This window comes from Lissotriton vulgaris, chromosome 1_1, assembly GCF_964263255.1.
Source record: "Lissotriton vulgaris chromosome 1_1, aLisVul1.2, whole genome shotgun sequence".
NCBI classification, from domain to species: domain Eukaryota; kingdom Metazoa; phylum Chordata; class Amphibia; order Caudata; family Salamandridae; genus Lissotriton; species Lissotriton vulgaris.
In genome coordinates, this window is record NC_141685.1 from 723137913 (window position 1) to 723163150 (window position 25238).

The window sequence follows — 25238 nt, forward strand, 5'->3', positions numbered from 1 at the left end:
GTAGTGAGTTTCAAGAATACCATATTTACTTATCCATGATGTGAGTGCATTTGGTGAGATATACCGATGGAATGAGTGGAAGTTTATTGTGGATGAAATAATGTATGCATGCACTACCCATAGCAATTGTGAAAGTGTATATGGTGTGGCAAAAATGTGAAATTTGTATGATTTAACCACAGCAGCATGTTGATGATATAAACTATTGGAATGTGGGTGACACCCCGACACCATCACTACAATGGATACAGGGGAGGCCGCTTGAAGATGGTGACCCAATGTTGACAACGTTGAACATATTAACGTATGCAAATTATATATTTTCTTTTCCTGTATATGTATTTCCTCATTGAGACTGGTGGTAAGTATTAGGATTGTTCCATTTTCTTTTTAATATTTGATGTGCACTCACTTGGCAAATAGCATTTTTTATTTTTTTTATTTTATCCTCATTTTGCGATTGTATAGATAAGGAGGTTTCTGGAGAACTGATGATCTTTTTTGAAATCTTTGCCTTCACAGCCCCATCGCTCTCCGGGAATGGTTATTTGGGGAGTATCCCTTTCTATGATTTGATACATCAATTTTCTCCACTTACCCTTTATCGTTTCCAATAATACCATTGGTTAGTGGGATATGAGGTAGCCAATTTGGCTACTCGGCAAAAATCATTTTTGCCTGGTATTATTGATTATCGCGTTATTCATTGGCCTTATTATTCATGACCTGTTAGAAGTTTTTAATTACTTTGGAAGTACTGCTCCCAAATTTCCCAAAAATCCGTTCTCTTCGTGTATCCCATATTTCTATCAAAGTTATTAATTTTCATGGCATAATTTAACCAGTTTGTATGACTTGGGGTAGCCGATTTAACCCAGTTAATGCAGATTTCTCTCCGGGCTAATAATATTAATACAAAAAGTAAACTTTCCTGTTTTTTATTTAGTTTATTTCTGTCAGCACCTGTGTTGTAATAAATCCCAAAGAATATTAAAGTGGTACTTACAGTTATGTTGGTTCCTAGTATCAAGTTCACTGTCTTACCAATCTCCTCCCAGTAGCTTGTTATTGCGGGTCATTTATCAAACATATGTATGTCGTCCGCTCTTACTTCTCCTCATTTTGGACATAGCTTAGCATTGGCGCCTTTGAATTTAGACAGTTTCTTTGGGGTCCAATAAGCACGGTGTACTGTAAACAGATGGTTCCTTCTTAATGGTGCTGACTTTATACAGGACCAGCATTTTCCCATAGATTCTTGCCATACAAGTTGTAGATCTATCTCCTGAGCAGGTATGTCTTTCCTCCATAATTTTTCCAGGATTATGAAGTCTTCCTCTCGTGATTCAACAAGTGACCAATACCACTTTGATACTTCTTTTCTTATTGCTGTAGTTCTTGTCATTTCATTTTCGAGTGTCTCGTTTCCCGTGTTTTTTTCTTGTAGTGATTCTGCCCAATTTGATAGCTGGTAATATTTGAATTTTGATATCTTACCATCTGTAAGATCATATAGCAAGTTCCATGAGATTATTTCATTTCCTTTTAGTAATTGTCCCCATAGTACAATTCCTTCTATTTTAAGTGGCACTGCTAGAGAGTCTTTTAAGCTCTCTGGCAACCCGGGAGAGTCCCATATTGGTGCTTTTGTACTATAATACGGTATATTTACGGCACTTCTTATTTGAAACCGAAGTCTAGCAGCATTGCATAGTATTTTCAGTTTTATTTTTTTGAAAAATTTCGGATGTCCAAATTTAAACAGGAAATGGTCTGTTTTCTCAGTCATACTTTGCAAGAAACTTGGATATTCTTGATGTTTCCTCAGTAATGATCTAAAATTCTTGAATTGGAAGGATCTATAATATTCAAATAAATCAGGGCTGGCTATTCCTCCTTGAACTTTCTTTCTCCTGAGTTTACTCCAAGCTATTCTCGTTCCTTTGGAGGCCCAGATAAAGCTTGCAATTTCACCCTGAATCTTCTTCATGAGATCTTTTTTAAATTCCAATGGTATGGTGTTGAAAAGGTAAATGAATTTTGGGATAATAGACATTTCTATTATGTTAGATCTTCCTAGAAAAGTTAATGGTAATCCTGACCATGATTTAAAGAGTCTTCTCACTTCTTTAGCAATTGTAGTTAAGTTTAGTTGTGGGACTTTCTCCACTTCTTTTACCAGGGTGATTCCGAGATCTTTTACTTTGTCCCTACTATACGGTGAAGTTGGAGTACAGTTCCAGCTCATTGTTTCAGTTTTTTATTTGTTTGTTAAATAGCCCGAGACTTTGCCAAAGTCACTCATTATTCCTTCCATTGCTTGATAGGCATTTTCGAAATTTGTTGTGAACACCATTAGATCGTCGGCATATAATGCAACTTTCTTTACCCAATTTTGCTGTTTAAAAGCGGAGATCTGTGGGTGATTTCTAATCAAAGTGGCCAATGGTTCGATGTAGAGATTAAAAAGTAACGGCGACAATGGGCAGCCTTGTCTTGTACCACGCTGTATATTTATGTTGTTGGTTAGGTTGCCGTTTACTAGTATTTTGTCTCTTGGATTTTTATAAATTTCTTTTATCGCATGAGCGATACTTTCCCCCAGATCATATTTCCCTATAGCTTCATTTAGAAAAGCCCAATTTACCCTATCGAACGCTTTTGCGGCGTCGTAGGTAATTATAGTAAGGGGAAGTTTTTTAGAGGTGGCAATGTCAATTGCTGCAAACAACTCATGAGTAATTTCCTGAATTTGCCTCCCCTTTACAAAACCTTTTTGATCTAAGTTGATCAGTCCAGGCATAATCTTTGCTAGTCGTTTTGCTATGACTTGTGTGAAAATTTTATAATCGCAGTTTAGTAGCAATATAGGTCTGTAATACTCACATGTTTTTGGGTTTTTCCCGGGTTTTAAAATGATACTAATTGTCGCGTCATTCCAAGTATCTGGGATTTTTTCATGATCTATATATATGCTATTCATTAAGTCTGTTAGTTTATTGATTAGGTGTTCTTTTAGTGTTATATTAAATTCATTTGGAAGAGCGTCTGGGCCAGCGGCTTTTCCTCTTTTTAGATTGCTTATCACCTCTCTGACTTCTTCAGGTTTAATCTTTTGATTTAACTCTGTTTTTTCTTCGTCTGTTAATTTTTGAAGGGGGATGGCTTTTAAGTATTTACCAATATGATCTTTGGTAGGATCTATATCTTCTTTATACATTTCAGAATTTTGTTTTGAGAATTCCTGTCTTATTATATTATCTTCAGAAATTTCTATTGTTGTTTCTGTTATCTGAATACATGATATATTATTTCTAGATTGTTCACTTTTTGTTTTCCAGGCCAATAATTTTCCGCATCCTTCCCCGTATTCGTAAGGTGCTAATTTACTATTTTCCCATTTTTCTCTCACAGTATTTTCTAGGTAATTTGCTAGAGTTTCTTTTAGTTTCTGGTGTTTTTTCTCTAACTCTTCCTTTTTTTCTGGAGAGGTTACGTTTTCTAGTTGTAATTCCGCATTTTTAATGTCTACTTCCATTTTGTTAATTTCTAGTTTCTTAACTTTTGCTTTATGTGCTAATAAGCTAAGTAGTTTGTGTAGGAGAGTAGGGTCTGCTATCCTATGGTCACCCCAAATTTTTGCTTTTTGCTTCACTGGTTTCTGACTTAATGTGGCTGTGGGCCTGCTAATCAGACCCCCAGCCTGCTGTTCTCTCTCTAAATTACTGCCAATGCACTCTAGGTGCATTACGAATTGGAACTGGTTCACCTTATGAGCCCCTGTAATAGTGAACCCTAGGTGCCCAGGGCATAGGTGTATCCAAGGCCTACCAGGGGCTGCAGCACGTATTGTGCCACCCCTGGCCTGGCCTCCATATTTGACACAACTGGCTGATCACTCAGCTGGGGTAAGTCGGTGTAACCACCTCTTACTTAGGTGCAGTATGTCTGTGCCTAACCCTAAACTGGACACATATGTTCCTATCAGCCACTCCTATGGAAGGCCTCATCAATCCTGGAGGCAGAGTGCGTGGAAATATGTGAGATGGTGCTCTAGCATGAGCTGAGCCTGTCTGCAGCTGTCGGGAACAACTCCCTAAGCTGTTCCGGGATATTGCCATACCATATACTCTTAAGTGCATTATAATCCTCGCGGTTAAATGCTATCTTTGGTTTGGCTTTATCGAAACATGTCGAGTAAGGTGTCATACGAATTGGAATACTATCCCCTCGCCAATTCTGGCGACGGGGATAGCATTCCACCCTTCTAGAGGGACACGACATGTGTGTAGCCTTAACCCCGGTTAAAGTTAAACAGAGCCTCAGCTTCACAAAATGGACGCTGCCACCACAGACACAAGTCTGGCCTCCTGCTGCTGACCGAAACTCGGCAGATGGTGGCCTGGACAAAGGGTTTCCTGCCTTGGGAGGTGCGAGCACCACCCCAGACAGGATTTTGTGTATTGGGTAGGACAGGGCTGAATAGAATCAGACATGCCCGGGGCACACAAGGTGTCCCCAGGCATAGGCCAGTCCAAACCGGTTCTGGGGCCTTCCAGCCCCAGTCCTGGCGCGGAGCTGGACAAAGGAAAGGGGGTGTAACCACCCCCCTTCCTGGTTCCTCCCAGAGGAGGGACCTAGTAGGTGATCCACCCCCAGTTTGGGAATAAGAGGGGGAGCAGTGCCATTGCACAGCAGATCATCCCAAAATCAACTTTAAACAAGAAGAAGACTGGACTTCGACATTCTGCTGCACAGAAGACTGAAGAGAATCTCCCTTGTGGCCTAGGAGTGGCCACCCTGTGAACACAGGTACCAACCAGCAACTCGACGTCTGCTTTGCCGCCGCCTCCCGCCGGAGACCGAGCCCAGTGCCCGACAAGAACCAGACTCCCAGACCTCTCAGAGCCCGATCCACAGCCCCTGCGAAGAAGGGACCCGTGGAGGCACCGAGTGACGTGGGACCGAACCTCTTGAAAGACACTCAAAAAGCTGACTGCGCAGCTTCTGAGGCATCCTCGACGTTGTGCTTTGGGGATTGAGAACCCCCACCACCGAGCAGCCCTTGCACCGAAGATCAGCCCTCCAGCATCTCCACGATCTGCGTGGGGCCCTTTTGCATTGTGCCACTCGACGCGCCATCCCGGCCACTAGCCACGTGGTCAGCGGCCATCTTGGCGACGAACCCGAAGATTTACACAGCAGGTCTGGTTGCTCCAGACCTACCCAAGCTCCTGTGAAAAGGAGCACCCGCTCTGACCTTGCTGGTCGGAGTGAACAGCATCTTTCAACTCCTGCGTGGCTTGCATTTGCCAAGGCCTGTTTGCTCCGATCAGGTCGCCGACACCGCCAACAGCGAGAAGCCTACGTGGGACAGCTCGTGACCGACTCCTGGACGTCCTCGACCCCGGGTATCCACGTGGCTGCAGAAAGAAGCTACCCGACAACGCCTGTTTGCACCCGACATCGCCTGGTTCCAATCTGGTTCCACGGTAGTCACTGGCTAGTGACTTTGAACACTGTCCCCTCTGCTTTCAGGTCTTCACATCTCCAGATCCACCCTTGGATCCACCGGAACTCTTCTCATCGAGCCGCCTGCAGCATCTTCAGCTCCAAGCACCATCGACCAGCGTGACGAAACCCGACACAACTTCGACCCTGTGCACCCGCTTCCTGTGGGTGAGGTAACTCAGCTCCGCCGGTGCTCCTGCACTGGTACACATCCCAAGGGCCTGTGTTTTAAGTTTCAGCTCCGTAGGTCACTCTGAAGGTTCCTAACTTTCTAACTTTGTGCTTTTTACGCACCATAGACTTTGTATTGAGAAGTGCGTGCACTTTGAACACTGCACCCGAGTCCCGTGGGCCTTTCCCGACTTAGTCATTGCCAGTCTCGAATAGCTCCAGCGATTCCCAAGGCCCTAGGCCTCTTCACTTTCCTCTTGGTATCTCTTATACCACTTTCTTAGTATATGGTTTAGGTGGCCCCTAGGGCTCATCCATATTGTGCAACTTTTGTGTATTTTAAACTGTCTTGTGATTTAACGCTTGTGCTTCTGTGCTCATAAAGAGTCCAGGGGATTTTAATAGTTAATAAATCAATATATATTTTCAATATATATCTGTGTGGTGTCCCTTTCATTTGGTATTCAAGGGGGTTGTGTATGGTATAACAGCTGGCTTCACATGCCTTTCAGAGTTTAGCCTAAGACTGCTTTGTCCACGTTACCACTAGGATAACTGGTCTACAAGGTTGAATTACAACCATCATCATAAGGGTTGCTTGGCATGGTACAAAGTGATCACTAGAATTAGTGAGCATTATATACCAGGCCAACTTCTCACATTGGTGAGCAGCGGATTGGGATCTGAGCTTGCTGTTGTTTTACCATTACAATCTTTGAGATTATCATTTGAAAGATCACACAGGTACCTGCTAGGTACATATAAAACAAGACTAGTATACTTAAGTTCTACTGAACTTAGTTGTTGTAGAGCAAAGGGAGTAGCACACCCTAGCTACAACTACTAGATAGGTTTAGTAGGTAAACACCAGTGTAGGTAGATTGCAACACATCCACCCACACTAGAGCAATGTCTGGAACAGAGGGGTCCAGTGGACTTACTCCTGTTGAGAGTGACCCTCCAAGGGCACCATCCCAGTTTGCTATTTTTCCCTTTAAGGAATTAAGACAGCTTTGTGTCTTAAGGGGTCTGAAGACAGGGCCTTCCCCTACTACAGACCACCTAAGAGAGCTCTTGGATCAGTCTGAGGCTCTAAAGACCTCTAAAGCAAACCCCACAGGGAATGCTGAAGGAGGCCATCCTTCAGAGGATGACACTGTAGACCCCCCTGCCCCTATCATCCTAGTAGATGAGGAAGCCTCCACCACTGGAGCTCCTCAGGTAGATGAAGAGGAAGAGGAAGAAGAAGAGGAGGAGGAGGTGGAAAGCAGTGAGTCAGATGATGACAGAAATAGTCAGGTGCTGGTCAGTAGACTGAACCAGGCTAACTTAAGTCAACTTGGGAATGAATCAGGTAACAACCCATTCAGACCCCCAGGTGGACTTAACCAGGGCCATAGGAGGAGGAGGCATCACTCAGGTGAATCCAATACCTCCCATGTCTCTAGAGGCTCTCATGGTCACTCCAGAAAGGAGATGACTAGCCCTCAGAGAAGGGAACATGAGGCCAAGATGAGAGAGGCTGAGCTTAGGATCCAGAGGCAAGAGTTAGAGGTTGCCCTGGCTAAGGAGAAACTTGCTAGAGCAAGACAGCCTAGAGAGAGTGGGGTAATAGAACCCACTGGTGGCAGCAATATCCACAAGGATAAAGACAGGTCTTTTGATAATAGAAACCTGAGTAAGATTGTGCCCCCCTACAAAGCTGGGGATGATATCCATAAATGGATTACTGCAATGGAGAGAGCCTGCAGAGTACAGCAGATCCCTCAGGAGCAGTGGGCAGCAATCTTGTGGCTCTCCTTTGAAGGTAGAGGCCGAGACAGACTCCTCACAGTTAGTGATGGGGATTCTAGAAACTACCTGGTCCTGAAGAGTGCTCTGATTGATGGGTTAGGCTTAACCACTGAACAGTACAGGTTAATGTTCAGAGATACCCAGAAGACACAGACTCAGGACTGGTCTGAATTTGTTGAGTGTGCCACTAAGGCTCTGGAGGGATGGTTGCTGGGAAGCAAGGTTACAGACTATGAAGGATTGTATAATTTGCTGATGAGAGAACACATTTTAAATAATTGTCAGAACCAGCAGTTGCATCAACATTTGGTTGACTCAGATTTGACCTCTCCCCAAGAATTGGGAAAGAGGGCAGATAAATGGGTAAGAACCAGAGTTAAGCAAAAGAACCAGAACCAGAACCAGGGTGGTGACCAGAAGAAAACAGACCAGAAGGGTGGGGAGCAGAAAGCTAAAGACCAGAAGTCTTCAACAGGGCCCCAAACTGAGACAGAGGGTGGGTCCCAAACTTCCAAGAAGAAGAAGAAAGAAGGTCAGAAGAAACCCTGGTGTAAAACTTGTAAAAACACCTCTCACTGGACAAGTGAGTGTAAAAAGGGTGGAGCCCCCAGCACTGCAGCCCCTAAGGCACCTGCACCCACTAGTACAGTTAGCAGTGCTGGTCCTCAAGCCAAGGGTTTAGTGGGTATCACTTTGGGAACTGAAGGAGATTCTGACCTAGTCAGAACCCTTACACAGGCTGTTCTGGTTTGTGAAGGGGACATAGATTTGACCCCTGACATAAGTCCCAGTAACCTGGGCAAATACAGACAGACACCTTTGATCAACAACAAAGTGGCTCAAGCTTACAGGGACACATGTGCCAGTGTCACCATGGTGACACCTAACTTTGTGGACCCTGGACAATACATGCCAGGCGATGATTACCTGGTGACCAATGCCAGCAATGTCACTACTACACATAGTGTGGCACTTGTTAACTTTTCCTGGGGAGGGGTAACTGGCCTAAAGAAAGTTGTGGTTAGTGCTGATCTCCCAGTAGAATGTTTGTTGGGCAATGACCTGGAGAACTCTCTATGGTCAGAAGTTGAGTACAGGACTCATGCAGAGATGTTAGGGATATCATCACATGTCCTTGCTGTGACCAGGTCACAGGCCAAAAAGTGCCTCTCTGAACCTCAGGTCTTGGATCCTGGAACAATGGACCAAGTACCTCCCAAGAGAAAGAACAGGAGGGTTAAGGCTGTGCCTTCCCAACTGCCTACAAGTGAGGATCAGGCTTCACAGGAAACTGATCTTGAGACCCCTGAAGGAACTGTCCCCGAAGAACTTGAACCTGATCAGGTTGAGTTTCTGGGGACAGGGGGACCTTCTAGGGCAGACTTGGGGCAGGCTCAGTTAACCTGTCCTTCTCTTGAACCCCTCAGACAGCAGGCTGCTGCTGAGGCTGCTGGGAATGCTCAAGGTGCCCATAAAGTATATTGGGACGATGGACTCCTTTATTCAGAGGCTAGAGACCCCAAGCCTGGTGCTACCAGGAGGTTGGTTATACCTCTGCAATTTAGGGGCTTCCTACTCACCTTGGCCCATGATATTCCTTTAGCAGGACACCTAGGCCAGAACAAGACTTGGGACAGGCTTGTCCCTCACTTTCACTGGCCTCACATGTCTGAAGACACCAAGGAGTTTTGTCGCTCCTGTGAAACCTGCCAAGCCAGTGGTAAAGCAGGTGGAACAACAAAGGCCCCCCTGATACCACTACCTGTGGTGGGGGTTCCCTTTGAGAGAGTGGGGATTGATATTGTTGGTCCAATGGATCCCCCTACAGCATCTGGGCACAGATTCATACTGGTGGTAGTGGATCATGCCACCAGGTACCCAGAGGCAATTCCCCTTAGGACCACAACAGCTCCTGTTGTGGCCAGGGCCTTACTTGGAGTTTTCTCCAGAGTGGGGTTTCCTAAGGAGGTAATATCAGATAGAGGTGCCAACTTCATGTCTGGATATTTGACAGCTATGTGGAAGGAATGTGGTGTAAACTACAAGTTCACCACTCCTTATCACCCACAATGCAATGGGCTTGTTGAGAGATTTAACAAGACCCTAAAGGGCATGATTAAAGGATTACCTGAAAAGCTCAGGCGAAGATGGGACATCCTTCTGCCCTGCCTTTTGTTCGCTTACAGAGAGGTCCCACAAAAGGGGGTTGGCTTCAGCCCCTTTGAATTGTTGTTTGGGCACCCTGTAAGAGGACCCCTGTGTCTAGTGAAGGAAGGATGGGAGTTACCTCTCAAAAAGCCTAAACAGGACATAGTGGACTATGTACTTGGTCTCCGCTCCAGGATGGCAGAGTACATGGAAAAGGCATCCAAAAACCTTGAGGCTAGCCAAGAATTACAAAAAGCTTGGCATGACCAAAAGGCTGTCCTTGTTGAATTTCAGCCTGGACAGAAGGTATGGGTGTTGGAGCCAGTGGCCCCAGCAGCACTCCAAGACAAATGGTCTGGACCCCATACAATTCTGGAAAAGAAGGGAGAGGTTACCTACTTGGTGGACCTAGGAACTCCCAGGAGCCCCCACAGGGTGCTCCATGTGAACAGATTGAAGGCATATGTCAGCAGGGCAGACATGGGCTTGCTCATGGCTACAGATGAGGGACAGGAGGAAGAGAGTGACCCTCTCCCAGACCTGCTCACTCAGAACCCTGAGGATGGCTCAGTTGATGGTGTGGCCTTAGGTGGCAGCCTCACTGAACATCAGCAACATGACTGCAGACAAGTTCTACAGGCATACAGGCATATGTTCTCCTTGACACCCAGTCAGACTAACTGGTGTACACATGTGGTGGACACTGGTGACAGTCTTCCTGTAAAGAGCAAAATTTACAGGCAACCTGACCACGTCAGGGACTGTATAAAGACTGAGGTGCAAAAGATGCTGGAATTAGGTGTCATTGAGCCTTCAGAGAGCCCCTGGGCTAGCCCAGTGGTTCTGGTCCCCAAACCTCACACCAAAGATGGCAAGAGAGAGATGAGGTTCTGTGTGGATTACAGAGGACTCAATGCTGTCACCAGGACAGATGCACACCCTATTCCAAGGGCAGATGAGCTCATTGACAAGTTGGCTTCTGCCAAATATTTGAGCACATTTGACTTGACAGCTGGCTACTGGCAAATCAGGTTAGCTGAGGAGTCTAAAGCCAAAACAGCATTTTCTACCCCTAGTGGGCATTATCAGTTTGTGGTGATGCCCTTTGGTTTGAAAAATGCACCTGCCACCTTCCAAAGGTTGGTGAATCAAGTCCTCACTGGGTTGGATGACTTTTGTGCAGCTTATCTGGACGATATTGCTGTCTTTAGCTCCACCTGGGAGGATCACCTGGTCCACCTGAAGGAAGTGCTTGAGGCTCTGCAGAAGGCAGGCCTCACTATCAAGGCAACAAAGTGCCAGATAGGGCAGAGCAAGGTTGTATACCTGGGCCACCTTGTAGGTGGAGGCCAAGTTCAACCACTGGAGAGTAAGATCCAGACCATCAAGGACTGGTCCCCTCCAACTACCCAGACTCAGGTCAGAGCTTTCTTGGGCCTGACTGGGTACTACAGGAAGTTTGTTAAGAACTATGGGTCCATTGTGACTCCTCTTAATGATCTGACATCCAAGAAGATGCCCAAAAAGGTTCAGTGGACAGAAATCTGTCAAAAGGCATTTGATGACCTGAAGAAGGCCATGTGCTCTGCACCTATCCTGAAGAGTCCTGACTACTCAAGAGAGTTCATTGTCCAAACAGATGCTTCTGAGTTGGGAGTGGGAGCAGTGCTTTCACAGCTTAATGTAGATGGCCAGGACCAGCCCATTGCTTTCATTAGCAGAAGGCTGACCCCCAGAGAGAAACGTTGGTCAGCTATAGAGAGGGAGGCCTTTGCTGTGGTGTGGGCCCTGAAGAAGTTGAGACCATACTTATTTGGCACTCACTTCAAGATTCAGACCGACCATAAGCCCCTCCTATGGCTTAATCAGATGAAGGGTGAAAACCCCAAACTACTCAGGTGGTCCATTTCCCTACAGGGGATGGACTTTACAGTGGAGCACCGCCCAGGGACTGACCATGGCAACGCAGATGGTCTCTCCAGGTACTTCCACTTAGAACATGAAGACACAACTGGTCAAGGTTAGTCTAATGTCCCTGCGTTTGGGGGGGGGTTATGTAGGAGAGTAGGGTCTGCTATCCTATGGTCACCCCAAATTTTTGCTTTTTGCTTCACTGGTTTCTGACTTAATGTGGCTGTGAGCCTGCTAATCAGACCCCCAGCCTGCTGTTCTCTCTCTAAATTACTGCCAATGCACTCTAGGTGCATTACGAATTGGAACTGGTTCACCTTATGAGCCCCTGTAATAGTGCACCCTAGGTGCCCAGGGCATAGGTGTATCCAAAGCCTACCAGGGGCTGCAGCACGTATTGTGCCACCCCTGGCCTGGCCTCCATATTTGACACAACTGGCTGATCACTCAGCTGGGGTAAGTCGGTGTAACCACCTCTTACTTAGGTGCAGTATGTCTGTCCCTAACCCTAAACTGGACACATATGTTCCTATCAGCCACTCGTATGGAAGGCCTCATCAATCCTGGAGGCAGAGTGCGTGGAAATATGTGAGATGGTGCTCTAGCATGAGCTGAGCCTGTCTGCAGCTGTCGGGAACAACTCCCTAAGCTGTTCCGGGATATTGCCATACCATATACTCTTAAGTGCATTATAATCCTCGCGGTTAAATGCTATCTTTGGTTTGGCTTTATCGAAACATGTCGAGTAAGGTGTCATACGAATTGGAATACTATCCCCTCGCCAATTCTGGCGACGGGGATAGCATTTCACCCTTCTAGAGGGACACGACATGTGTGTAGCCTTAACCCCGGTTAAAGTTAAACAGAGCCTCAGCTTCACAAAATGGACGCTGCCACCACAGACACAAGTCTGGCCTCCTGCTGCTGACCGAAACTCGGCAGATGGTGGCCTGGACAAAGGGTTTCCTGCCTTGGGAGGTGCGAGCACCACCCCAGACAGGATTTTGTGTATTGGGTAGGACAGGGCTGAATAGAATCAGACATGCCCGGGGCACACAAGGTGTCCCCGTGCATAGGCCAGTCCAAACCGGTTCTGGGGCCTTCCAGCCCCAGTCCTGGCGCGGAGCTGGACAAAGGAAAGGGGGTGTAACCACCCCCCTTCCTGGTTCCTCCCAGAGGAGGGACCTAGTAGGTGATCCACCCCCAGTTTGGGAATAAGAGGGGGAGCAGTGCCATTGCACAGCAGATCATCCCAAAATCAACTTTAAACAAGAAGAAGACTGGACTTCGACATTCTGCTGCACAGAAGACTGAAGAGAATCTCCCTTGTGGCCTAGGAGTGGCCACCCTGTGAACACAGGTACCAACCAGCAACTCGACGTCTGCTTTGCCGCCGCCTCCCGCCGGAGACCGAGCCCAGAGCCCGACAAGAACCAGACTCCCAGACCTCTCAGAGCCCGATTCACAGCCCCTGCGAAGAAGGGACCCGTGGAGGCACCGAGTGACGTGGGACCGGACCTCTTGAAAGACACTCGAAAAGCTGACTGCGCAGCTTCTGAGGCATCCTCGACGTTGTGCTTTGGGGATTGAGAACCCCCACCACCGAGCAGCCCTTGCACCGAAGATCAGCCCTCCAGCATCTCCACGATCTGCGTGGGGCCCTTTTGCATTGTGCCACTCGACGCGCCATCCCGGCCACTAGCCACGTGGTCAGCGGCCATCTTGGCGACGAACCCGAAGATTTACACAGCAGGTCTGGTTGCTCCAGACCTACCCAAGCTCCTGTGAAAAGGAGCACCCGCTCTGACCTTGCTGGTCGGAGTGAACAGCATCTTTCAACTCCTGCGTGGCTTGCATTTGCCAAGGCCTGTTTGCTCCGATCAGGTCGCCGACACCGCCAACAGCGAGAAGCCTAGGTGGGACAGCTCGTGACCGACTTCTGGACGTCCTCGACCCCGGGTATCCACGTGGCTGCAGAAAGAAGCTACCCGACAACGCCTGTTTGCACCCAACATCGCCTGGTTCCAATCTGGTTCCACGGTAGTCACTGGCTAGTGACTTTGAACACTGTCCCCTCTGCTTTCAGGTCTTCACATCTCCAGATCCACCCTTGGATCCACCGGAACTCTTCTCATCGAGCCGCCTGCAGCATCTTCAGCTCCAAGCACCATCGACCAGCGTGACGAAACCCGACACAACTTCGACCCTGTGCACCCGCTTCCTGTGGGTGAGGTAACTCAGCTCCGCCGGTGCTCCTGCACTGGTACACATCCCAAGGGCCTGTGTTTTAAGTTTCAGCTCCGTAGGTCACTCGGAAGGTTCCTAACTTTCTAACTTTGTGCTTTTTACGCACCATAGACTTTGTATTGAGAAGTGCGTGCACTTTGAACACTGCACCCGAGTCCCGTGGGCCTTTCCCGACTTAGTCATTGCCAGTCTCGAATAGCTCCAGCGATTCCCAAGGCCCTAGGCCTCTTCACTTTCCTCTTGGTATCTCTTATACCACTTTCTTAGTATATGGTTTAGGTGGCCCCTAGGGCTCATCCATATTGTGCAACTTTTGTGTATTTTAAACTGTCTTGTGATTTAACGCTTGTGCTTCTGTGCTCATAAAGAGTCCAGGGGATTTTAATAGTTAATAAATCAATATATATTTTCAATATATATCTGTGTGGTGTCCCTTTCATTTGGTATTCAAGGGGGTTGTGTATGGTATAACAGCTGGCTTCACATGCCTTTCAGAGTTTAGCCTAAGACTGCTTTGTCCACGTTACCACTAGGATAACTGGTCTACAAGGTTGAATTACAACCATCATCATAAGGGTTGCTTGGCATGGTACAAAGTGATCACTAGAATTAGTGAGCATTATATACCAGGCCAACTTCTCACAGTTTGCCCCTTATCACGGTTTTATAAGCATCCCAGGTTGTTTGTTTTGAGGTGCCTATTGCGTTCTCTTCGAAATAATATAATGAGACATTTTCTAATTGGCTAATATATTGTTGATTGGTTAGTAAGGATCTATCTACTGTCCATCTAGAGGGAGTTATGTCTTTAGGTAGGAGTAGAGTTAACTTTACTGCTGAATGGTCGGATAAGTGTGCCGGAAGGTGTTCAATATTGCTAACTATATTTTGTAGAGATCTATTTAGAAGAAAAAAATCTATCCTTGATTTATGTCCTAACTTTTTATTGTGAAAGGTGAAAGGGTAAGCTTTGTCTCCTTTTTGTGTCCACATGTCTTCCAAGTCAAGGTCTTTTTTATATATACTTAACCATTCCCTCATCTTGGGAAGGTTGAGATATATGTTTGGAGGTAGTCTATCTTTTTTTGGATCCAGTATTATATTATAGTCTCCTCCCATGATTATGGGGTTCGATGTCGATAAAAGTTCTGAGTATAGGTTTTGGAGAGGTATAGGGTCATCTAGATGTGGGCCATAGTATCCTACTATGTTGAAAGTGTTTCCTCCTATTCTTATTTTCGCCATGGCCCATCTCCCTTTACTGTCTACTATTTTGCTTATGATTTTTGCCTTTAAAGATTTTTTAAAAATTATCGCTACACCTTTCACATTACAATCTTGGGTAGTGTATACACACTTCTCTATCCAGTTTGATTTTTTTATTATTTGTTCCCATTCAGTACTAACAAGGTGAGTCTCTTGTAATATAATAATCTGACTCTCTATCTCCTTTATATACTCCATTATTTTCCTCCTCCTCTTGGGAGTTCTTAGTCCATTAACATTCCATGAAAGAACACTTACTATTTTACCTTTCGTCATTTCTTTTTGAAGAGTTTATAGCGATAGTCGTGTTAAGTCGTTTCTTGTGTGTATTTTGTTTCCCATCTTAACTCCAGTTTTTGGTTTATGAGGATATTTTTTCTAATTTTTTCCCTAGTTTGCTCCCCACCCGTGTATTTACATTGCAGTATTTCTGCAAAGTTCGTTTCCCCCCCGAGGAAGCCTCCCTTCTTCTTTTGGATGGAATTTTCCACCCGATTCGAGCTCCGGTTCACCTGTTCTCTTACTTCAATTTTATGTTAGGAGTTCCTTCCCTTCTTTAGTTTGGGATTTTCTGAAGGATTATTTCATATCAAATTTAATTTGTTCTTTCCCTTTGAATCTGGTCTTTTATTTGAAGTATGAGGTTTTCTACTTCTTGAGGCTCTCTAATATTATGCATTTTGTTTCGCCACATAATTCTTAAAGCCGCTGGGAATTTCATATGCACAGTTGCCCCTAATGTTTTCAGCTCCTGCATGTGTTGTCCCAACTCCCATTGCCTATCTTGTGTGGCTTTACATATATCTGAGGGTATTCTGAAGGACCAGTTATCTTTGTTTAATGTTCCAGTTTTTAATCCATCACTCAGGATCTCTTCTTTTAGAGTGTAGGTCATAAAATTGACCAACATTTTCCTTGGGGTTTTCTTTTCTTTACTTTTCCTAAAAGGATCTCTATGGACCCTTTGAATGTCCTCCATCAAGTTGCAGCTTTTAGTCCATGGAAAAAATTCTTCCAAGAGAGAGACAATGTAAGATTTAATATCTGACCGTTCCATATTTTCCGGAACATTTAGGATCCTAAGGTTGTTTTTTCTTCCTTGGTTTTCCAATGATTCTAGCTTTTCTTTGATTGTTTTCTCCCCGTCTTTTAATTTTCGAATTTATTTTTGATTCGTGTTTACTTTTTTATTTAGGGATTCCACTGCTGCTTCTACTGCTGTGACTCTCTCCCCCAACATATTTAATTTTTGGTCCAAACTTTCACATACTTCACGTACCTTGTTTTGATTTTCCTCAGAGACTGAGAATTTATCTGTCATAGCTGCCATTATTTTTCCGGTGAAAGCCTCCATACCTTTTTCGGTTATTGAGACTTCTTGCTCCGTTGTTGTTGCTATGGTTGTTGTTTTTTCTTTTTCTGTGGGTCTTTCTGTGGATTTAGTTTGTGTTACTGTGGTCTCTATTGAGTGTGCGTTAATTGGAGTTGTGTTAAGTTGAGTGAGCTGAGAGGGGGCATTACTCTCTGATCGACAACTTAACGGCGACCAGGAAAACCCAGAAGCAAAAAAATCAAAGCATACTACCAGCCCAGAAAACCCCAAAAACGTACCTAGTGGTGGGGAAAATAATTTGGAGAGAGCAACGCCAGACTTAATCACAAGCTGTTGTAATCAAGAGAATATTAGAAAAGACAAAGAGGAAAACCTCACTCAAACAAACCCCAATTCGAGGGTGTATAACACAAGAGACAAGACAAGAGACAAGACAATAGAAAGAACCCCCGAAGATCCTGAAACAAGCGTAATAAAAACAGTAAGTAAAACTCAAGAACTAGATGGAGGTGTAAAGTCCACTTACTGCTTAAGAAACCGCAAACTTCTACCACAGTTTGAACCACAAAAAAAAGGCGTTTCCCCAAAAGTAACTAAACGAAAGCAGAGAGTATTTCCAAAATTAGCGGAATTGTCGGAAAATGGTAAACGAAGATCTACAAAACCAAAGCTCTCCGCAAATCAAAAAATAAAAGTCACTCCTTCTCTGCGGTCGTACTTTAAAGTCCAACAATCGGTGCAAGTAAGAAGTGGACATTTCTCTTTACAGAGCGAGCCCATCGGGAGTGGTGAGGAGACTTTAAAGATCATCGAAAGAGAAAGACCAACCACTTGGCAAATAGCATACATGCAGTCACGTCTCTGGGGCAGCTATCCCCATTACATCCCACCCTGATGAAAGGTAGGACTTATTGAGGCCAGTTAAGAAGGGCTGAAACATATTGGTGCTGATTTCAGGGTCATAGGACCATCACATCCAAACACCCGTCTGTATACATTTTAACCTTCTCTCCCAACCCATTTTTAAAGATTTCTTTAGGAGTGGGTGAGGAATTTTATCTTCAATGGTACGCCCCTTTACAAAATATCTCTAAGTGCTCCTTGAAAAATGGTTGGGCCCACCCCGACCTGTAGGAGTCGGAATGGCCCAATGATGAAGCATGTCACTACTAGAGAGAGTGAGGGCAATTTGCAAGAAAACGGTCTCTTTCCCTTCCCACCCACAGCAGCGGGGTGGCTTTATATTTGATCCTCTCAGTAACTCTGTACTTGAAAGAATCACCACTTCTCACGTAGGAATCCCCCACCCATTTTGATTGTCTTCTTTTGGTTGTTTCTCCATCACTGGAGGGGTAAACACAAACCGAGACTGTGTGAGGACATTTTGTTGGGGATAGTAGCAATATTTTGGCCATGGTCTCCTGGGTAGTGTATTGTGAAAATTGCAGGGGCATAACACAGGCCCCCGCAGGCCCCCACGGTCCGGGGGGGGGGCCCTCGGCACTGCACTCTGGCCAGAGAGCTCCTGATTGAGCTCGGAGGGGGCCCCTCTACAAACCGTGCAGGGAGGCCCCCTCAGTTTTCGTTACGCCAGTGGAAAATTGCTATCAAAAGTTACTTATCCTGGATCACCCATAAAATGAAAGCTACAAGGCTCCATGACAGCAGCGGTATACCATAAGCCCCCAGAGCCCCCGCTGAAAGGGGCCCCTTCAGCAAAAGTGACAGGTGGTGGGCCAGGGAGTGGGGCCCCCTCCCAGCACTTTACAGGGGGGGCTCAAGTTCTGTTACGTCTCTGCGTGATAGAATACAAAATATTAGAAAAAATCCATCTCTATTTCTTCCTGCACTAAATGCTGTGACCCCTAAATCACCTCATGAGGGATGTGACCAGAGTTTCACTGCATCAACCAACCATCAGTGACAGAGGCTCAAACCTGTTCTAGAAATTAATGACTTCCTTATTTCAGAAATGTTTGATTGTTTTCTGAGCTGAGGGGAGGGAGGGAGCAAGAGTCCAGGATATAATGTATTCTGGAGGAACAGATAATTTATTTAGTATTAACATGCTTATTAAGAGCTCCCTCTGGCCAAAGCCCATCTTTACAGGGAGAGATTATTTCCATTTCCCCCTGAACACCTTCCATCAATCTGCGTGGGCCACTGGCCTGTAAAACATTTTTTGACAAATCATAACATCCCCAGGGATCGGTGAGGGCAACAAGAAATAGCCTTTAGGATTCCCTCTCCATATTTCGTCCACTATTTCGCCTTTACCTTTAGTTTTCTGATATGAACACTACCTTCCTTGTTGGTCTGATAATTGCATTCTGAGCCCAGGTATTGGGCATTTATTGGCTCCTAGTCCCCCCCACCTTACTTTTCCTTTGAGGGACCATTAAGCAGAGACATCATTGTAGAAGAAAAGACGACATAATTCTATATATGAAGACTACCGGATTACATAAGAGTGGAACCCATCTAGGTGTAGCAGTACTTTACCCATGGTCTCTTGGGTAGTATAATATGAAACTTGCTATTAAAAGTTACCCACCCTGGATCTAAAAACTGTAAAAATCTAAAAATGGCAAGGCTCCAAAACGAAGTACCCAATTTCCTGTGGGAGCCTACCCAAGGGACCCGGTGGGTCATCAATAAGTCAGCATGTGTAATCTGTCATCTCATATACTCTTTTTAACCCAGTGAACTAGCCTAGTGGTTATAGAATCTGTATTTTGAGAGGAGAGAGATATTGAGGATTTAGATCAGAGAGAGATTAGAGATAGAATAAGGGGTTGAGATTCAAGGTCTTCGTGGATTTCTTCTAAGAATAAATAGCTTGTCCTTTTGGGAGAGGGGTTCAGATTGCTTCTCAGCACTATTTTCATATACTTGGAATTGGTTTCAGGGAGATTAGGTCAGAGGCCTTTAAAATGAATAATGGAGTTAAGGTTATAGCGGAAGAAAATCACTGTGTCATGATACATATACAATCAAATTTCAATTCAAGTTGTCCAAGTAGAGATTAATTAATTGTGAGGCAGAATATTGAGCAGAAATGTGATATGCCATTATGTCTTCATCTTGAGAGAGACAGGTATTCCCAGAATTAGGTTAAAGTTCAGATTGGTTATAATTCTGATGTCTTTGGAGGGGTGGAATGCAGGAGTTATGTAGCCAGTTTCAGTCACTCAGAGACTGTAGGATTAATCAGCCCAGATTCATAAGAGGCATCCACTCAAAAAAAGGGTGCACACAAGGAAGTAAATTGATTGACGTAAATGTAGGAGTGTGGTTAGTCAGAGAGTATAGGATATTAAAAAGGGATCAACAGTATATGCCTCAGAATTACAACTGAGAACAAGTGTTTAAGGGTAAGGTAGAGGCAGAACATTAGGGAAGTTTGAGACCGAGGAGAAGAAAGGGGAAGGAGGAAGCATTAAATTACAGGCGTAAAGACGAGGAGTGGCCAGAGAGGACTGAATGGGAAAGAGAAGTGAAATAGATGGGGGAATTACAGTACAAGAGTATGTCCGGAAGTGTGAACATTTTCAGGCAGATGCATGAACAGCAAAGGATTCAACACTAGCAACCTGTGAGTCACCAATGATGCATTTAAAAGGTGGTCCCACAGGCCGAGTCTCAGTCCACATTCCTTAATTCCAAGTGTGTAGATAGACAAATCTTTTCAGGTGATTGAAATGTGTATACATGATAAGTGGATGACTACACCCTTAGTGTTGCAAAGCTCTCAGGAAAAGGCCCTGTAGGGTATTCTATAGGACCCTGGAAAGAGCATGTTAGCAGGGTTGAGGTGAATGAGGAAGAACACAATGAGAAAGAAAAGAAGCTTCTCTGCTAATTGCCATGGATGTCAATTCACTAAAATGCTAGGGTTATTTGTAGTGACATTACACACCATTTGAGCTCCCATGACATCACAGGGTTGACCTCTTGCCGTCATTAACCAGCCCAAATTTCTGACATTTGATTCTGGTTGGAAAGATGAATTGAGACAACTACAAATGGTAAATGGGCTGTTGGAACCCCATTTTACTGACTCCCTGTCAGTGCCTTAATTAACCCTGAGACCAGCAGTAGCAAGAGCAAGCTAGGTATAGCAACTGCTATCCTGACTATCCCAAAATGACATACACGCCCTATGCATCAAAAGTAGGCCTGGGCGGAGTTCAGTGACCCAAAAACTCTACTGCGCTACCAGAGTTTTGCAAGCAGCGGAGTGCGTTTGGTTGTGTCATTCATGCTGATTTTTTGTGCCTGGTTTTTGTCCGACACTGGCAAATCAGTCCGAACTGCACCATGTGCAGTGCAAGAGGGCGCTGCTTCTTTCTGACGCTTGAATGGATATTCTAGTCAAGCGGCAGCTCCCTCAAGGCAAATGGAAGTTTTCTCAAAGCGAGTGGTGGCGGACCCGTATTGAGAAATCTCACTAGGAGGGTTATCTGGAGTAAGATTTTCCTATCTTGAGCTCGCCAACTTAAGTTGGCGGCTGGGAGCAAGGAAACAATTCTGTTGCAAGTTTTTCGGAACTCCCTGTGGTCTGTGGAGCGGCAGTGCGGAAAACTCTGTGAATGGAGTGTACTTCACCACACAGGCCTAATGAAAACGCAATGTACTGTAATATTAGGGAGCACACACTGAAGCTTAGATTTCACATTATACCGTCATTGTTCCAGAAAACAATTGAATATTACCATGGAATATCCATTTGATTAGACTGGTAAATAACAATCTACATTGTGTTTTTTTCACAGAACCATGCACAGCAAGTCCTGAGGAAATGGACAAAAACAATATAAGATTTCGATGGTCTCAAGAAGAGAAATTGTATACTAAGCACGACGAACCAACAGAATTTGTGTGCAAATCAACAGACTACATTAAACATCAAGATTCACCAGTATTCAGATTAAAGTGCATACGAGGAAAGCTACTGTATCCCAGATGTATCAAGAAAGGTGAATATAGCCTTTGACCAATAAAATCACAATTTTTAAAAGTAATCCACATTACCAATGGAATGTCCTGAACATTAATGCTTGATGTGCAATATTTCAGGAGTTTGCTATTTGTAATCGGTAATTTCCAATAATTCATTTATTTCTCACAGAGGAATAGAGAAACAAATCTTAAACTGCATGTAAAATTAATTGTAACACAGTTATTGTAGGACTTGACTTCTTTGATGCAGTTGTGGTTACAAAATCTAATCCTGCTAATATTTTCGGGTTTTTTGTAGAAAATTAAACGCATAAAGATTTACATTCCTCCAAACTACTCCAAGGTATCCCTTTATTGATGTAGCTTTTGAGATATTAAAAAAGAGAACTGTCAGGTATTGAGGATTTGATGGTCTTATGACACTAAAACCAACATGTTTCAGGTCTACTCAATGGCCCTGGTCTACTTCTTCTAAGTGCACCCTGAAATAGGGTCAAGCCCACCCTGGTCTTAAGGAGTCAGGGTGAAACCGATGATGAAGCATAACACTATTAGTGTGTGTAAGGGTTATATAAAGAAAAGGAATCCTTTCCTTTCCCACCTTTAAATAGGCGGTTTACCACCTGAAGAGACTAACGCCCTGCGTTTTAGACATTTTTTACTTACATAAAAAAAGTTTTGTATTGCATAATTCTCCTCAGTTTACACATATATGAGTCTGGTGCAGGTAGAAAATGTCTCACTGAAATACATTTTCTGCTTTAACCAGGCTTATACCGGAACCTCATATGTAAAAATGTTACGTAGAACACATTTCACACTAAGGGCCTCATTTATGGGATTTTGGCATTGGGCAGCGCAGCTAGGAAGCTTGCTGCGCTGACACCAAAGTGAAATGGGAGGAATGCACTGTATTTATGCAATATGGTGCATTCCTGTCCTTTCTCACTGTGCTGGTGCTGCTTCTGCAGCCTACCACCAATATAGGCCCCCTTTCACCATGGTGCAAAGGTGCCTCCATTGCCTGCAGGATTGTTTGTGTGCAGGAAGGGGGACCTTCCTGAACAAAAACAATCCTAAGAGGCGTGTTCCTCTTTCTATGTGTGCTGCAGAAAGCAGTACACATAGAAAGAGGAAACATGAAGATATTTCTCCTCGTTATGTCTCCCTTTGGGAGGTGTAAGGATTTGGTGCTCCCCCAGGTTTACATGATTTTTCGTGAATCTGGGGCAGCATTGGAACTTATGGGGTTTGCATGGGAAAACTCATGCAATGCCTCCCTGGTGCATAGTAAGGCACAGCAGCAATTTGCTCTGCATTGCCTTACTCAAGATTTATGAGGTTACTCAAAGCCACGCAGGGTGGCTTTGCATGGCTTCAGAATTCAGATTCAGAACCCTGCATCACGCAAGTACAACTTTACGTGGAGCAAAAGTGATGCAGGGTTGTCATAAATGATCCCCTTAAAGCGCAATTTTATGCAATTTCAAGAACATTCATTGACTTACAAAAACTTTATGCCATTCATTCATTCATAATTACTTTATTGTGACTAATACAGTCATAAAAGCACAAGTGAATTAATATCAAGCAACAGTAAATTTCCCATAGCAGTGTACAATAAAATCTCGTGGTGACATAGGCAGAGGTAAGGATGCGTAAACTTCACTTGTTATTTAAAAGCAAGGACCATTTTAGATAAGAATTAATTTTAAAAATATAATTTAAAATAAAAACCTTAAGAAGATTATTAAACATATCATATCATTCTTTAAAATGCTCCAGAGTAAATGCAACTGATTTGGACGGTCACAGTTAGCTAAGTATCAATTTCCAACAAGTACCTTCGTTTCAGCCACACAGCTTGGAGAAATTTAGAGATTACAGCCACATACACTAGATCTGTATCGGATCTAGTGTATGTGGCTGTACGATCCTGTAGAATACCAGGTAATCCCTAATTCCCAAGTTTCTGCACAATTGTATAACCCATTTAGACCTAGCCTGTTTGTATGCCGGGCAGAAGAACAGTACGTGAATTTCTGTTTCCTCCGCCACTCGGCATCCAGGGCAAAGATAACAGGCCTCGTCTGACCACTTATTAGTTGTTGCAAAAAGTGGAAGGGTCACATACCTAAATTGGAGAAACAACCTCCTTGTTGATGCGGGCTGTATTAAATCTAGGACCTGTTCATATTGATAATGTGACTAAAAGTCCAAAAACCCATTCGTCAGGCTCGCAGCTCTAGTCGCCTGGATTAAACTAGTCAATTTAAAATCTCCTAATTCTTTAGCTAAGGTTTTTTTTGAGGTAGCTAAGCAGGACTCCTCCGGGGTAACCCATAGGTCCTCCCTACCAATAGCATGGAGCAAATCCCTAACAAAAGACAGCCACGGTATGCTACCCACGGCCCCCGGTGACGATAATAGTGCCTTGAGTTCCTCCCTATAGTGTCTCAGCTCGAGTGTACTCCATAGCCGTAGCCAATAGAGCAACGGTCGGCTCGACATTAAGTCCACCATTGGGAGGATACCCAGATCCATCCTAAGGGGTACCAAGGGAGTATTTGTTGGCAAGGCCATACTGCGTCTGAAAAATTTATTTTCAGTGAGGGTCAGTGCTTTTGTTGAGCTATGGCCCCAAAGTTCAGCCCCATAGAGAGAGGCCGAGCGTGCTTGTACTTTATACATTTCTAGGGGTGGGCTTATCGCCTTCGAAGAAGAACCCTTCTGGACTTTCAATAATCCCCTTATTGCCTGGGTGAGCTTCAGGTAAGCCTTATCAATTTGAGGGACCCAGCCCATTTTGTCATTCAGGGTTAGGCCCAAATATTCAAAGATATGGACTCGCTCAAGCGCGATATCGTCCATTATTGGGTGTGGGTAGGTAGTCGGTTTGGCATTGAAGACAATGTATTTTGTTTTGTTAATATTGACTAAAAGTTTCCTCTTTTTACAAAACTGGGTGAATTCCCTTTAAACTCGCTGCATCCCCATTGGTGGCTTCGAGAGGAGCAGGGTATCATCTGCAAACGTCAGTGCAGGAAATTTGCTGGATGATATTTTTTGGGGAATCCAAATCCTTCACGGCAAGTAGATCTTCAATTAAGCCGTTTAAGAAAAGCGAAAAGAGGGTCGGCACGAGCACACAACCCTGCCTCACCCCCTTGTCAACAGGGAAGGGGCTGTCAATTGAGCATCTTTGCCATATCTAACTCTGGTAAACGTACCCTTGTGGAGGCGTTTGAGTTGAAAACAGAGATAGGGTGGTACCCCTATGGACAGAAGAATACTCCATAACTGGTCACGGTCAACCATATCAAACAGAGATTTCAAATCCACGAAGGTAAGATAAAGACTCCCACCTTCCAAAACCATGTGCTTCCAGTAGATCAACTGCAGCCTAAACAGCTGATCAACAGTTGAGACCTTTGCTCTAAAGCCAGCTTTTAGTGGGGTTAATATATCACGGTCTTCCACCCACTCCTGTAATCTCCCTAGTAATACCCTACCATAAGGTTTTTGGGAAACATTAATAAGGCTAATGGGCCTATAATTAGAAGGTTCAATCGGAGATCCTTTTTTATAAATTGGAACAATTTCAGCTCCAGCCCACGTAGGCGGTGCTGGAAGGCCATACAGGATTGCATTGAACAATAATAATAAATATGGAGCCCAGACTACCTGTTCACTTTTAAACAAATCACCCGGGATTCTATCCAATCCTTGGGCTTTCTTGGATTGCAGCTTAGCTAAAGCAGATGTCACCTCTCCCAAATTACATGGGTGTGCTTCAGATAAAATTTCAAAATTAAAATTGCACTCTGGGGTTTTATTAGAACTTATGTCAGCGTGAGAACTGGAATATAATTCATTAAAATATGAGTGCCAGGCA

At 44.5% G+C, this 25238-nt stretch overlaps 1 protein-coding gene across 10 annotated transcripts in view; it reads left to right on the forward strand.

The window, feature by feature from the left end:
- The window catches only part of LOC147747713 (coagulation factor XIII B chain-like), a 1126012-nt gene that overhangs the window by 645023 nt on the left and 455751 nt on the right, over positions 1–25238 (forward strand). For all 10 annotated transcript variants that reach the window (XM_086955075.1, XM_086955118.1, XM_086955080.1 and 7 more), the window contains one exon: positions 21157–21360. In XM_086955075.1, coding sequence (XP_086811201.1) covers positions 21157–21360 — 204 coding nt within the window. The remainder of the gene's footprint in view (positions 1–21156; positions 21361–25238) is intronic.